We start from the raw sequence: 15,572 nt of genomic DNA on the forward strand, positions 1-15,572 counted from the left end.
ATCTACGTCCGTAAAACTCGCAAAAAATACGGCACAATTATTCTCTATGCCCCTGCTCCTATTTGCCATATTTTACTGATCGGTATTATACGGCTTTCTACGGCCGTACAAAATCGCAGCATGCTGCGTTTGTCACCGTACTGCGCAAGAAATACGCCAATGAAAGTCTATGGAAGCGTGAAAAATACGGATTACACACGGACAAGCAGTGTGACTTGCGAGAAATACGCAGCGCTGTTAGAGAGAAAAGCCGGTAATTCAGTGCGGTGTACAGTAAAATCACACTGACAGCTTACAGTAGAATAGGTAGAATAAATGTGTACACATAGAATAGGTATATATATATATATATGTCAGTGAGACACATATATGTATATATATTAATATTTTTTCCAGCGCTATACAGCTTGAAAGCCTGTAATTCAATTACCGGCTTTTTCTTTCTCCTTCCTAAAACCCGACATGATTTGAGACATGGTTTACATACAGTAAACCATGTCTTCTCTCCATTTTTTTTGCAGATTCCACACTACTAATGTCAGTAGTGTGTATCTGCAAAATTTGGCCGTTCTAGCTCTTAAAATAAAGGGTTAAATGGCGGAAAAAATTGGCGTGGGCTCCCGCGCAATTTTCTCCGCCAGAGTAGTAAAGCCAGTGACTGAGGGCAGATATTAATAGCCTGGAGAGGGTCCACGGTTATTGGCCCCCCCCCTGGCTAAAAACATCTGCCCCCAGCCACCCCAGAAAAGGCACATCTGGAAGATGCGCCTATTCTGGCACTTGGCCACTCTCTTCCCATTCCCGTGTAGCGGTGGGATATGGGGTAATGAAGGGTTAATGCCACCTTGCTATTGTAAGGTGACATTAAGCCAGATTAATAATGGAGAGGCGTCAATTATGACACCTATCCATTATTAATCCAATTGTAGTGAAGGGTTAAATAAAACACAAACACATTATTTAAAATTATTTTAATGAAATAAAAACAATGGTTGTTGGAGTATTTTATTCAACGCCCAATCCAGTCACTGAAGACCCTCGTTCTGTGAGTAAAAAAACATAATAAACCAACAATATACTTACCCTCCGCAGATCTGTAACGTCCAACGATGTAAATCCTTCTGAAGGGGTTAAAACATTTTGCAGAAAGGAGCTGTGCTAATGCAGGCTGCTCCTCGCTGCAAAACCCCAGGGAATGAGGCTAAAAATAGATCAATGATCTATATTTAGCTTAATTTGCGGTGAGGCGCCCTCTGCTGGCTGTTCATAGATCGTGGGAAATTACCTAGAAAGTCAGGGAGCTTTCTAGGTAATTTCCCACGATCTATGAACAGACAGCAGAGGGCGCCTCACCGCAAATGAAGCTAAATATAGATCATTGATCTATTTTTAGCCTCATTCCCTGGGGTTTTGCAGCGAGGAGCAGCCTGCATTAGCACAGCTCCTTTCTGCAAAATGTTTTAACCCCTTCAGAAGGATTTACATCGTTGGACGTTTCAGATCTGCGGAGGGTAAGTATATTGTTGGTTTATTATGTTTTTTTACTCACAGAACGAGGGTCTTCAGTGACTGGATTGGGCGTTGAATAAAATACTCCAACAACCATTGTTTTTATTTCATTAAAATAATTTTAAATAATGTGTTTGTGTTTTATTTAACCCTTCACTACAATTGGATTAATAATGGATAGGTGTCATAATTGACGCCTCTCCATTATTAATCTGGCTTAATGTCACCTTACAATAGCAAGGTGGCATTAACCCTTCATTACCCCATATCCCACCGCTACACGGGAATGGGAAGAGAGTGGCCAAGTGCCAGAATAGGCGCATCTTCCAGATGTGCCTTTTCTGGGGTGGCTGGGGGCAGATGTTTTTAGCCAGGGGGGGGCCAATAACCGTGGACCCTCTCCAGGCTATTAATATCTGCCCTCAGTCACTGGCTTTACTACTCTGGCGGAGAAAATTGCGCGGGAGCCCACGCCAATTTTTTCCGCCATTTAACCCTTTATTTTAAGAGCTAGAACGGCCAAATTTTGCAGATACACACTACTGACATTAGTAGTGTGGAATCTGCAAAAAAAATGGAGAGAAGACATGGTTTACTGTATGTAAACCATGTCTCAAATCATGTCGGGTTTTAGGAAGGAGAAAGAAAAAGCCGGTAATTGAATTACCGGCTTTCAAGCTGTATAGCGCTGGAATAAATATGAATATATATACATATATGTGTCTACTGACATATATATATATGTATATATATATATACACAGTATATATATATATTTTCTTTTCTTTTTGGGACACATGGATCACTTCTATAGCGGTATGTTGGTTTTGCTAGCCTGCGAGAAAACCACGCAGTACGGATGCCATACGGATTACATACGGAGGATGCCATGCGCAAAAAACGCTGACACACCCTGCCTATGGAGGAGCTACGGACCACTTTTTTCGGGACTTTTCAGCGTATTACGGCCGTAATATACGGACCGTATTGTTTTACGCTGTGTGTGACGCCGGCCTAACACTGCAATTCTGCTCAATTCCCTTTGTTTTGTTGTCCACAATCCCTCTCTGTCCATTAATCTGCTCTAAAGAACTTCTCAGTAGCCATAGCCTTCAACTTCCGGTATACCCTAAAATGCTGTGGATGTCGTAGTTATCCTTAAAGGGAAGCTAACAGCTGATTCATGCTGACTTAACCACGAACAGCATGATCAGATACAGGCTCCATAATTTCTGGCAGGTATATTTAATCTAAAGAGCTGCAGCATTTTAGAAAAAAAACTACATTTGAAAGCTGGCTCTGGTGACCCGTCCAAGAGGTCGTTCCCTGGAGGTTTCTTCCCACCCGCCTCCCTTGAGTGACATGTGGCACGAGTGACTCTGCTACTCCCCCAGTGCATCCTCATTCTTCGCACTTGTCACTCTTAAGATACAGAATACCATAAACAAGGTGAATCAAAATATTAGCATTATTCAAGCATTTTGCAATCTCTCTGATGAAAGAGTTTGTGTTCTATTTACCCAGACTTTTGCATTGATACAAGAAATTGAGCTTATTTTATTAATCAACTGTTCAAATAAAGATAATTCTTCTGCAACTTTGTTAGAGCTCATTCCCAAAGCTTGCAGAATTATGACTGCAGCTCTGGATTGAAATACAGGGAACCATTCAGAATCAGATTAATGTAATGTATTTCTGTATATCAGAACAGAAAATGTGAAAACATATTCAGAATTTTAATTGAATCCAGTTAGCACTAATTAAAAGTCAATTAGTACAGTAATCATTGAAGGTACTCAATAAAGACCCTAAAGATGGATTTTGCACAAAGAGACCCAATGGACGTACATAAGTACCAATACCAGAGACAGGACAGTTAAGTAATTATAAGAAATCATAGGTCAGGGTAAGTAGCATGGACTGGAGCTGATGGCACAGTAGAGCAGTACTTACCAAATAGCACATGGAACAGTGAGAACAAGGACAGCTAGGTTTGCTGGATGAAAAACAGTCAAGAGCAGGAAATACTAGAGCCAGATACAAGAACCAGGAGTGTGGATATACACAAGAACTATAGCTGTCCAGTCAATTCTGGATTTCCAGCAGATAAATTGTGAATGGCAGAGTGATTTGCTATCAGCAGGCAAAGGGTTAACTGCAGGTCAAGAGTGATGAATAGGCAAACTGGATGCTTACTTGCAAAGGTTACTCATAGAGGCAGCAGAGTTATAGGTGTGAACAGCACCAGTATTACAAGAGAAGAGTTTTTTTATTAGGCCCCTATTGGAGCAGTGTTAAGAGTGCAAAAATATCAGCGTTCTCAGGACTGAGCAAGATAATAGTTGAAAATAGTTGAACAGCCTTGTATTTACTGAAGAGTTTAGACAACTGAGAGAAAAGGGTAAAGAGGCAAACTTCTGTAGAATGTATTGTAACTGAATGCTACTTTTTCTGACTACACAGACTGTTCTAGACTGTCTAAACCCAGTCTGAAAAGGTCTTGGGTGATGATGTCAGAGGTGTTTGATGGGTTCCAATAGTAAATCAGTATGGACTATCACTAAAGAAATTTCACTAATGAAAGGGATCCAAGAAGTATCATTTCTCCTTGTGGAGAGTGACATGATAAGCATGTCGAGGTGAGGAGACTTAAAGCCGCAATGCTCCTCTGAGAAATATGCAAATTGTCTCTTCAGAGGGGAAGAGGACTAGAACTGCAGTGCCACCTATAGGAAGTAGCAATCTCAATTTGCAGACACTGCGTTTCGGGGTACTGCCCCTCATCAGTGCAAAGTGGAGATCTGGTTTGGCTGATTGAGAGGCGTCTGACCGAGATCCAAGAAGCATCATTTCTCCTTGCGGAGAGAGACATGATAAGCATGTCGAGGTGAGGAGTGTCTGCAAATTGAGAATCTGGTTTGGCTATTATCCTAAGTCATGTGACAAGGCTCATTAAAGGGTCGACGACTGTTAGGATTGCTACTTCCAATAGGTGGCACTAGAGTTCTTGTTCTCTTCCCCTCTGAAGAGACAATTTGCAGTAATGAAAGGAAATGAGACCCAGCATCTGAGCCAGGACAGGTGAGCAACAAAAAGAAGCGGGGTCATGTCCTTATAAGCCTACTTTCTCTGTCAGTTCTTATACAGACAATATATAATAAAGTCCTTGCAAAACGGAGTTTAGAACACCACACTGTAGTAAACTGCTGGATTTATCATGCCTGGGTCTGCCTTCAATCAGTGATTCTCTCTTTTTTTTCACTTGCCTACTGGTTTTAAAAAAGTCAGATTAGCAATTGTACTCTTTTCTTATGTCCTAAAGTTTTAATCATCCTTTGACACATTGTAGCCCCATGAATTATCTATTGATTACACTGTTTTACAGCCAAGTTACTTCAGAGACAAAAACAGTTGATCTTCATAACAAATTTTGTGGTGCTGCAAAGATATAATGCTTAAATTTGCTGATTGGCTCTAATTTTTCAAGATCCAGGAGGTTGTAATTACTTATGACATTTTTTATGTTGACTTATAGAAAAGTTGGATGTTTACTATTTTATCAACATTATTTCACTGTTAATAGCTAGTCTACTACATCATCTATTTAGTCTATTGAGCCTTCAGTATTCTATCATCTTAGGGTGACCAATCAAAAAACGTCAACTCAGCTCGGATGATGTAATCCTAGTAATTCTAACTACAGTTGCATCAACTACTTTTATAACTGCTCCTTTTGTAAGGTACACAGTTTTAAGATTTCTTAGCTTAGATACTTAGCATATTGACATGTTTCTACATGTTTTTTCAGATATGCCTAGTTCTTGCATTTACAAAGCGGATAGTGTTTGCTGCCTCAAGCTAGTCTTCAAAGGAGAGCATTATTTACACTATGTACTGCAATAATGGATCAAGTCCAAGTCTAAAACAAAAAGTGAAGCAAAAACAATAATCAAGGTTTATATCACCCTATTTTGTCATTCAAAAATTTAAAAAAAATTTTTTAAAAAATATATATTTTTATTATTGTGTCCCTAAAAGTCTGGTCTATCAAAATATAAAATTAATTAAGCCATTCATAAAGCATTATTACCAGTATTGCCATTTTTGGTCTCTATACTCCAACACTCGGAAAATATTCAAAGGCAATCAAAATGTTGCATGCATCACAAAACACATCAATAAAGACTCTAGGCCAGCGTGCAAAAAACAAGAGAGACCTCTCACAAAGTCCATCAATGGAAAAGAAAGAAAAGCACGAGTCAGAATTTTCTCTAATCTTGAAAAAATAAAAATATAGGGTACTGCCCTAATGTGTTGACCTGGGTAATCACATGGCTAATTATTCTTACAGTACCATGAAAACTGTAAAAACAATCTCCACTTCCCCCTCCTCCCCCCCAAAAAAAATAGCTGATTGTTGTGGTTTTGACAATTTCACACCACTTAAATTTTAACCTTTTTCCAGTACAAGATATAGATTATATTGTACAATGAAAGTTTTTTTTTCAACCTACAACTCATTCTGCAAAAAAAAAAAAAACTTCATATAATTATGTTGATAGAAAAATAAAAAGTTATGGGTCTTTAAAGAACAGGAAAAAAAAACAAAAGCGCAAAAAGGAAATAAATTGCCAGTTCTCGACAGTGGTAAAGGGCCAGTTGATAACCAAATTGAGAAAGGAAGACTAGTAGCTACACAGGAACTAAGTGGAAAAAACCCAGATTCTGCTTTACTGTCTGTGGCACTCAGTTCCCCATAAAAATAAGGGGGTCTAAGGTCTCAAAGGATATTAGGGATATTCAGGGATAACCAGTGATGAGGGAATCTGCTGAATCTCGAATTCATCTGTTCACTCGCATTTGGCAAAGAAATTACATTTTCATCCTTGTTAGTTGATACAAAATGAATATGTCCTTATTATTTTCTGTAGTGAAACCAGATGCCTCATTGGCACCGGAAGTTCCTCTCACAATGATATTTCGTGAAGTAGACGTCACAAGCCAGAGGGATGAAGACGCTAAATAGAGCAAACAAAACATGGTGGAATACGGCATCTGTTGGACAGGTTAGTGATCAGGTGAATATTTTTTTTAACCCTTTTCCCCGCCCTCCACAGTTCAGCTAAATGATGTTCAGTCAGGAGACGCTAGATAGCGCAAAAGCTAGACAGAGCAAAAAAACTTGGTGGAATACGGCATCGCTTAGAGCAAAAGCTAGATGGAGCAAAAAGACATGGTGGAATACGGCATCGGTTAGACAGGTTAGTGATCAGGTGAATGTTATTTTTTCTCAACCCTTTTCCCTGCCCTTTACAGTTCAGCAAAATGTCAGTCAGGCTGCCTGTATGCTGAATTTGCATAACACTAATCACAAAAAAGTGATTATAAAAAATCTTTGGTAAATTGTGAAGAAATCAATTTGTCCCTAAGGAATTTGCTCATCTCTACTATTCACCTTTTTTTTTTTAAACAAGAAGTCTTTCACTTTAATCAAGGGTTGTACACAGAACCCCTCCTTTAGATTTTATAGACCTTTGCTGAGACACCTTAAAAAATAGCTGTTCCTATTATCTGTCAGGGCTCGCTTACACGAGTGAATAAATTGGCGAGTACAATCCGATAAAAAAAAATCAGATTGCACTCGGCCCAGTGTTATACTATACTATGGGGCAGTTCACATCTGCGATTATTTTCTCAAGCCGATTCGGCATGAGAGAACGATGTCAGCATGCTACAAATGGCTGTGAGAATTGGATCGCTAGCAGTCATAGGAGTCGATGGGTCTCTGTGAAATACCGCAGTACACTCGAATGTTACCTGAGTACTGTGGGATTCCTGCGGACGACAACAATGAAGGAGATGGAGAAATTACTTTCTTCATCTCCTCTCAGATTCTCTCATGCGAGAGGATCGGAGGACAGAGCACTGACACTCCGATCACTCTCGTAGCAGAGCTGGAGCCAAGGGTCATTAGCATCTCGCATCAGATGATCTTGCATCAGATTCTGGCCTCAGACTGTACAGTATAGAATATACTAATGAGTCACATTTGTTGGGTAGTCCCGTGAAGGATTCTTTGGAAAGTCATCAAGGAAGGACTGTATTATTAACACCCTTTTCTTATCAAACTATCAACTGGAAACATATGCTATGGTTTCATAGGTCATATACTTTCTGCTTCTCACCATGGACAAAGGAGGATACATGGGTTTCAAACCAGACCTCAATCAGAGGACAATAAAACATTCACCTTCCTTATCTATGAACTGTTCCGATATTTATGGACATAATCGTAGTTCTGCTTCACGTCACCTGTCTTATCTATGGCATTTTTTATGTGCTGTGTTGTGCATAAATATGTGATTCTTCAGAATTTCTATTAGTCTATGCCTAATGAAGGGACTGGAGTAGTTTGGAAAGTTTGCAATTTGTTACCATCTTTTCAGTTAGCCATTAAAAGGTATCAACCACTGAGGACTCAATTCTAAATATTGCTCTATACTTCCTAATTGTCAATGTTTCTTGAGGCCCTCTGGTCTTTACCCTCTTGTCCCTCTCGACACACTGCAATGGTTACTTTCTCAGTTAATCTTTTACTGTAACGGTGACATGGATTAACCAGTAATTGGCTGCATGTACCTGTGTATGGATGTCATTGGTGGAAGTTGACTCCGGGATTGGACCAGGTAGCATTTGAATTAGAGTATCAGTATCACTGAAATGAATATGTTTGATTTTAATTTTTTTTAACTCATTTTGAGCCTTTAAAAAAAAGTGCTGATTACGTATGTATATTGCACTTGACACCTGCACTCCCTTCTACAGCACTTTGAATATCAAACATGGGTGCTTGTCTTCCTAATTGAAGAAAGCTCACAATTTACGTTCCCTGATTTTTTGCCTCTTGGGTCTACAAAATAGGATCTAGATATGAAAAGCAAATACTTTACCTGCTTGGCTATGGCACTAATTTCCACAGCAATGTCTCCAGCTGAATTTCCAATTCCTACCACCAATACAGTCTTCTCACGATACTCTTCATATTTCTTATAAAAACGACTATGGATGTAACGGCCTTTAAAATCATGAATACCTGACAATAGTATAGGAAATTCACATCAATGCAAAGAACAAAAACATTTTATAGTAAAGGGAATTTGTCAGTATGATCAACTCTCCTAAGCAGTCAATATGGGCATGTAGGACTTAGGAAGCTGAATAAAGTGATACCTTGATATCTGCAATCCAAAGAATTGGCCTCAATTTTAAACTAATGGAGGCATTACCAATGTGATGTGTAATGACCACTCCCTGATCTCCTGATCTCGCTGCAGAGCTGTGTGTGATTATAACTCACATATATTCAGGTTCCTCTCAGCTTCATCTTCTTTCTCTCAGGCAGATATGGATGCAATATTGTGACAATACAGCAGAGATCAGAGAGCCACAGCTCATAACGTGTTTGTTATGAGGCAAAGTTCAGCTTTCCTGTTCTGTGATAGCTATATGTCTCACACCGGTAATGTCTCCTTTTATTTATAACAAGCTCTGGAGGCAGATTCTCTTGCAGATCAGTGTCCGGCACATAGTCCTGAACAGGTGATTTACATATAAGAAAAACGTGGATATTTCTGGATTAAGACATCGAATTGCAGATATCAAAGTCTCACTTTATTCAACTATCTGTGACCTACATGTCTATATAGAACACTTAGGAAGGTTGATTGTATTGAAAGATTTCCTTTAAAGGTGTTGTACCACAAAGTTCACTTTAATCACTATATTTTGGAATAATAATAAGTTCCCCTTTTAGATGTGTTAAAAAAAACGTTCCCGTGATGAAATAATCTTATAAATGTGCCTGTGTACTGTGTAATTTTTGTTTCAGACCGTGCACGGAAAGTAGTCTGATCATACCACAGCTCCTGGGTAGGGGAAAAACTAAAAAAAGGTATACAGACATTACAGAACAGGAGCACAAATAATTCTTTATTTGAGGTAATTTAAAAAAAAAAACAGGCAGGGAAATATTTTAACTCACAAAAAGAATCAGTTGTGACCCCATGCTGTGCTATATGTATACTCTCCTTTGCTTCCTCCCCTGCCCAGGAGCTGTGGTATGATCAGACCATGTTCCTGTACGGTTAGACACAGCCATTACACAGTACACAGCAGGGGCACATTTATAAGATTATCTCAGCACAGGAAGATTTTTTTAAAAACGCAGATCTATTGGCTAAAATCAACTTAAAATTAACTTTATTCGTGGGAAAACCCCTTTAAGTAAAGCCTTTCTCTGAAACAGACTGTTAGTTACTTAAGCAATGTATTTTCTGAAACGCCTCAAACACTATAAAGAGAGACCTGATTTGAGCAGCGCTGCTCCCAGCTGCTTGCTCCCTGCTCCACTTGCTCCCTGCTCCACTTGCTCCCTGCTGATTTACAGGTGTCTCCCATGGGTTTACATCAGTAGAGACCTGTCAATCACTTGGAGTACAGTCAGGAGAAGTTGGCTGGAGGTGACGCAGCACTACTAGCATCTCTTCCTATGGTCCCTGATCGGCCTTTTAAACTATATTTTTACTGAAACATTGCTGTAGTTTATGAGCAAACCTTTTGATGTTCGACAACTTGTTCAATGAATGTAACCGAACATCAAAAGCCATGCCTCCCCTCCCACACCTTTTCAGCCCTATGACAGCTGATCAGATCAGCTGTCATGGGCCCCTAAGAGCCACAGGTGGAATCATGATTAATACACAAGTGTTAACATGTTAAATGCCGCTGTCTAGTTCCGACAGTATGGGGATCCCTCGCTGTGGAGACCCCTCTATTCTTGATAACCAGCCATGTTGAAGCTGACAGCTAAGGGTTGCTGCCCACAGCTGTCAGTTTTGCCTGGCTGGTTATCAAAAATATCACATTTTATTTATTTTAATTCAGCTGGCGGCTGATGAATACTCCCATCAGTTGCCGCCTGCTCTCGTTGTTAATAGTTGAATACAACTCTCAACATTGTCCCCTGCTAGTGATGATTGCAGCACAAGCACGGTACCATGATGTGAGCTGTCTTCACTTCAGCACCTGGTGCCAGGGAACCGTAACGCTGATACCCAGGCACCGGTATGCCTCACACTGATGACACAGGGATGTCATTCATGTATCATCAGTGTGCACATGTGCTGGACATTTTGTGGCCCGTGCTGCTACCTGAAACACTGACGTCTGAAAGAGCCCTTAGTGAACTCAGCAATTTACTGAACTTTGGCCTGACTTTGCCGATTTTTAGGAAAAATGCTTGGGGATCCGAACACGAATCGAACTTTTCTACGTTAGTGCTGAACTTGAGATTCGCAAACGTTTTCCGAACAAGTTCGCTCATCTCTACTCCAGATACCTGCAAAAGCTGCAATTGTGGAGCCACATTCTGATTCACATTGCCTATAGTTCAGACAGCATGAATCTACGGACAGGTTCCCTGTCAACTTTTCAGTTGATCAGCAACATTCAATGTAGTAAAAAAATTTAAGGATAGGAGTTAAATGTATAATCAGTGGGAGTTTAACTATTGGGACCCAAGGATGCCTGGGACTGAGGCAGATGTCCTCCATGTAAATATAGTGGAAAATCATCTATTCTTTATTATCAAAACCCAATTCACTATAGGGTTGGTTTCAGGATAACTTTTGGACTATGGTTACTTTTCAGTTTATTGGGATTTGTAGACCTTTACTGTTTGTTAGCATTAGATGTAAGCAATTTACTATTTGAAATAGCACTCACCTTCATACTAGAATTTTTATACATATGATTAAATAGGAGAATTTACACCACCACCAAAATGTGCAGTCTAAATGTCTCTACAGAAACTGATTACAACTCTCATATATCTGACCAGTGTCCTCATTCACTCCTATTAGAGAATGTTGTGAATGTGTCCTACTAATTTACCAGGGAATGACTCCAAAGGTAAATATGGATCTACGTGATGGCCATTGCAGACCAAAACAGCATCAAAACACTCCTTCTTCTTTACACCATTCTTCTCCGTCATGACCTCCCATTGACCAGTCTTGGAAAAACTTGGGCTCTTTGTCACCAAACAAACTTCAGTCTTGGAGAAAACAGAAATTGCAACATTATTCACTTTTGTAGAATCCAAATGTGATATTCAGACAAATATAAGGTACAGACTATTGGAGAGAGAAGACTTATGGTAATGTCATGGAAAGCAGTCTGCATGAGATGAGGCATGGGAAGTAAGATGTCTAAGAGTGCCGTGTTTTGGTCTGATTCTGTTCTTGTGTGTAGTGACAGCACTGAGTGGTTTGGTTTGGGGTATGATTTAATTTTCATGTCTGTCCATGGATATGAATAATTTAGAGGTCTAATGAGGGGTATGACAATTTGGTGGTAAAATTAAAGACATCTTTGCAACAAATTTTACAGTCATCAGTATAATAGGAGACATTGCCATGTTGAATTTGGCTTGATTGAAATGTAATGAAAGGAAGAAACAGATTTAATATTTATTATATTTATATCTGTTCAGTGGAATTCTGTTTTCTTTTCAGAACTTAAACAGCTCTAACATTAACACAATTGCAATTAAGAATCTTTTAATGTATATACAGTGCTTGAAAAAAAATATTCACACAGAATGAACTTTACCTTTTCCCTTTTGGAATTGTATGTGATATACCAACACAAAGTAACAAGTATTTGTGAAGTGTAAAGGAAATGATTATACATGTTTTTCTAATTATTTTAAAAACATAAATCTAAAAATTGTATCACGCATTTTGTATTCAGCTCTCCCGAGTCAATGCTTTGTAGGACCTCCTTTCGCTGCAATTACTGCTTCAAGTGTTTTGGGGAATGTGTCTATCAGCTTTGCACATCTAAAGACTGACATTTTTGCCCATTCTTCTTTGCTCACTGATTGGATGGAGGCATCTGTGAAAATACAATTTTCAAGTTTTGTCACAGATTCTCAGATCTAGGTCTGGACATTGACAGGGGCATTAACACACATGAATATGCTTTGATCTAAACCATCCATTGTAGCTCTGGCGGTATGTTTAGGGTTGTTGTTCTGCTGGAAGGTGAACCTACACCCCAGTCTCATTTTTTTGCAGCCTTTAACATGTTTTACTTCAGAATTTCCCTTTATTTAGTTCCATCCATCTTATCATCAACTCTGACCAGCTTCCCTTTCTCTGCTGAGGAAAAGCATTCTCACAGCATGATGCTGACACCACCATGTTTGATGGCGGTATGATGTTTTCAGTTCTTCTTTGGTTTCACCTAACCAGAAAATCTTCTTCCACATGCTAGCTGTGTACCCTACATGACTTTTTGCAAAGTGCAAATGGGACTTCTTATGGTTTGCTTTAAAAAATGGTTTTCTTTTTGCCACTCTACCGTAAAGGACATGTTTGTGGAGTATATGATAGTTACCTGTGGACAGATTCCACCACCTTAGCTGTGGATCTCTACAGCACCTCTAGAGTGACCATGTGCTCCTTGGTTGTTTCTCTAATTAGTGTTCTCCTTGCTTGGGATGCCAGTTTAGATGAACAGCCATGTCTTAATAGGTTTGAAGTTGTGCCATACTCCTTCCATTTTTGGATGATGGCTTGAACAGTGCTCCATGAGATGTTCAGAGCTTTGGCTATTTTTTTTTTTATAGTCAAACCATTCGATACTCTTCTCCACGGATGTATCCATGACCTGTCTGGTGTTCCTTGGTTTTCATTATGCTGTTTGATCCCTAATGTTCTCTAACAAACCTATGAGGCCTTCACAGAACAGCTGTAGTTATACCGAAAATAAATTACACAGGGAAACTGTGTTATTTGCTTAATGCTGCTGGGAAGTTATGTTGTGCTGCATGTGTGGTATTTGGTACTGCTAGAAAAAAATTATGCTCACTGCATGGTATTCTGGCCCTGGTGCACATATGTGAGATGTGTCTGAGGGATGTGAGCACAGATCTCTGTGCAAGATATGGCACATAATGTTACTCGCTAACCTTTTCCTCCTATGCTTTACCAGCTGCATGTGGTACATCCAAAAAGGACAATGCAATGATGAACTTTAACAAGTTTTATTTACAATACCTTGATGAAATGAAGTAAGATGTCAGGAAAGATGAAGGGATGAAGATGAGGTACAATATGTAGGGCAGGGGTGTCAAACTGCATTCCTCGAGGGCCGCAAACCATGCGTGTTTTCAAGATTTCCTTAGCATTGCACAAGGTGCTGGAATCATTCTCTGCAGGTGATTAAATTATCACCTGTGCAGTACAAGGAAATCCTGAAAACATGACCTGGTTGCAGCCCTCGAGGAATGCAGTTTGACACCCCTGATGCAGGGTATAGGTTAGAGGTAACAGGAGAATCCTCTCTTCAGTACTGATACACATGCTACCAAGATGGCACTGACCGTAAGAAAGGGCGCGAGGAAGAAGATAGGAGGAGTCACAGAGAGAGAGGTATTGTGGGAATTACGGCTTCAGAACTTGAAAACATGTAAAAACAATAGCCAGTAGATGACAACAAACACTGTATATACAGTAACATTAGGCAAATGTCCCTGTAAGCCTTTGCAGACGATTAGCTAAACAGCACACATGGGGTGTTATTTGTTAAGTGCTCCTGGGTAAAGATGAGCATGCCAACTAATGAATTCTGTGCATTTTAATCCATGAATTCACTGCCAATATTTAAGAATTTGAGGTGCAGGATTTGTTCGCCTTGTCTCGCCCTGGCTCCTTTTTAGCTTTGCATACACTAGCGCAGATGAGTGAAAGTAGAGTGAAAACGGTTAAAGTCGCAAAATGTCATAACTTTTCAAAGTGCAGTACATCAGAATTCATGCATAAACACTTTGATGAATTGCGACCTATTCATTTTATTTTTTTTATTGCTATAAGTGATTATGTAGACCAGGTCTGGTTGACTGGCAACAATAGGTACCAGACTTTAGTATAATGGACTTTTGGGGAGTTATCAAAGATTAGGTATATTCAAGACCACCATCCACCATGTTGATAACATGATTATATTCAACTATTATTTAAGCTGTATACCTACTTTTGCACCTCCTGCATATTAAATCACAATGTGTGTCATGAAAAAAAGCACTGAAACATTTTAACTTTTGAAAAGTGGTGATGCATACTGTGCATGTTCATATTTGGTACCAATGTAAATGATCTGTATACTGTACTGAAAGGATAATGTTATTAATAGGGTTGAGCGACCTTGACCTTTTTAGAGTCGAGTCGTGTTTCGCGAAACCCGACTATCTTAGAAGTCGAGTCGAGTGGAATCGGCCGATTATGGCGAAAAGTCGGGTATCGCCCGAAACACGAAACCCAATGCAAGTCAATGGGGGAGCATAGTCGGCAGTGAGTGGAGGCCAGGAAAACACCTACACTGCCCATTTTAATGGCAAAAACATCCATTCTTGTTACAGAAGCTTGTCAATCGTAATTTAGCTTATAATAATTGGAAGGCATTTGAAATTGGGGGTCATTTGGCTAAAGTTGTGGGGGGTAGGGCTGGTTCAAGTAATTAGTGGGCCCAGTAAATCTGGACCACGTCACGGCAGTGGAGCAGGGAGAGGTAAGTATTTCAACTTTGCAAGTCCTGTGATCGTGAGCAAGCAGGGGGGGCCCACTCGTTGGCATTGGCACTGGCACAGGGCCCCTCAAAGTACAGCGGTGTGTTTGCACGGCGGGGGCGCCTCCCACCGGAAGCAACACTTTTGCGTACTATGAGAGGCCCTGTGCCAGTGACGTCGCCAACTAGTATTCCTCCCCCCACCTGATGAAGGAACCTGCACTTTCATCTGCACCTTCCTCTTTGTCCCCGTGTAAGGTGGTATGGTATGCGGGAAGAGGAACCTGACTTTCAGCAGGGTCACAATCTTGCTGTGTAGCGTGCACGGGGAATTTTGCGTTATGGGTCAATGTACCAGCAGACTCATCTATCACTGGCTGGGCAATGGGCAGGATGAGGAGGAAACACAGATATAGGCCCAAAGAATACAGTTG

At 40.0% G+C, this 15,572-nt stretch overlaps 1 protein-coding gene across 2 annotated transcripts in view; it reads right to left on the reverse strand.

The window, feature by feature from the left end:
• Nucleotides 1–15,572, reverse strand: part of LOC138648019 (dimethylaniline monooxygenase [N-oxide-forming] 2-like) — a 144,864-nt gene that overhangs the window by 25,893 nt on the left and 103,399 nt on the right. For both annotated transcript variants that reach the window (XM_069737477.1, XM_069737478.1), the window contains exons 6-7: nucleotides 11,461–11,623; nucleotides 8,460–8,602 (exon numbers count right to left, since the gene is read on the reverse strand). In XM_069737477.1, the coding sequence (XP_069593578.1) occupies nucleotides 8,460–8,602; nucleotides 11,461–11,623 (306 nt within the window). The remainder of the gene's footprint in view (nucleotides 1–8,459; nucleotides 8,603–11,460; nucleotides 11,624–15,572) is intronic.

This window comes from Ranitomeya imitator, chromosome 8 (genome assembly GCF_032444005.1).
Source record: "Ranitomeya imitator isolate aRanImi1 chromosome 8, aRanImi1.pri, whole genome shotgun sequence".
Taxonomy (NCBI): Eukaryota; Metazoa; Chordata; class Amphibia; order Anura; family Dendrobatidae; genus Ranitomeya; species Ranitomeya imitator.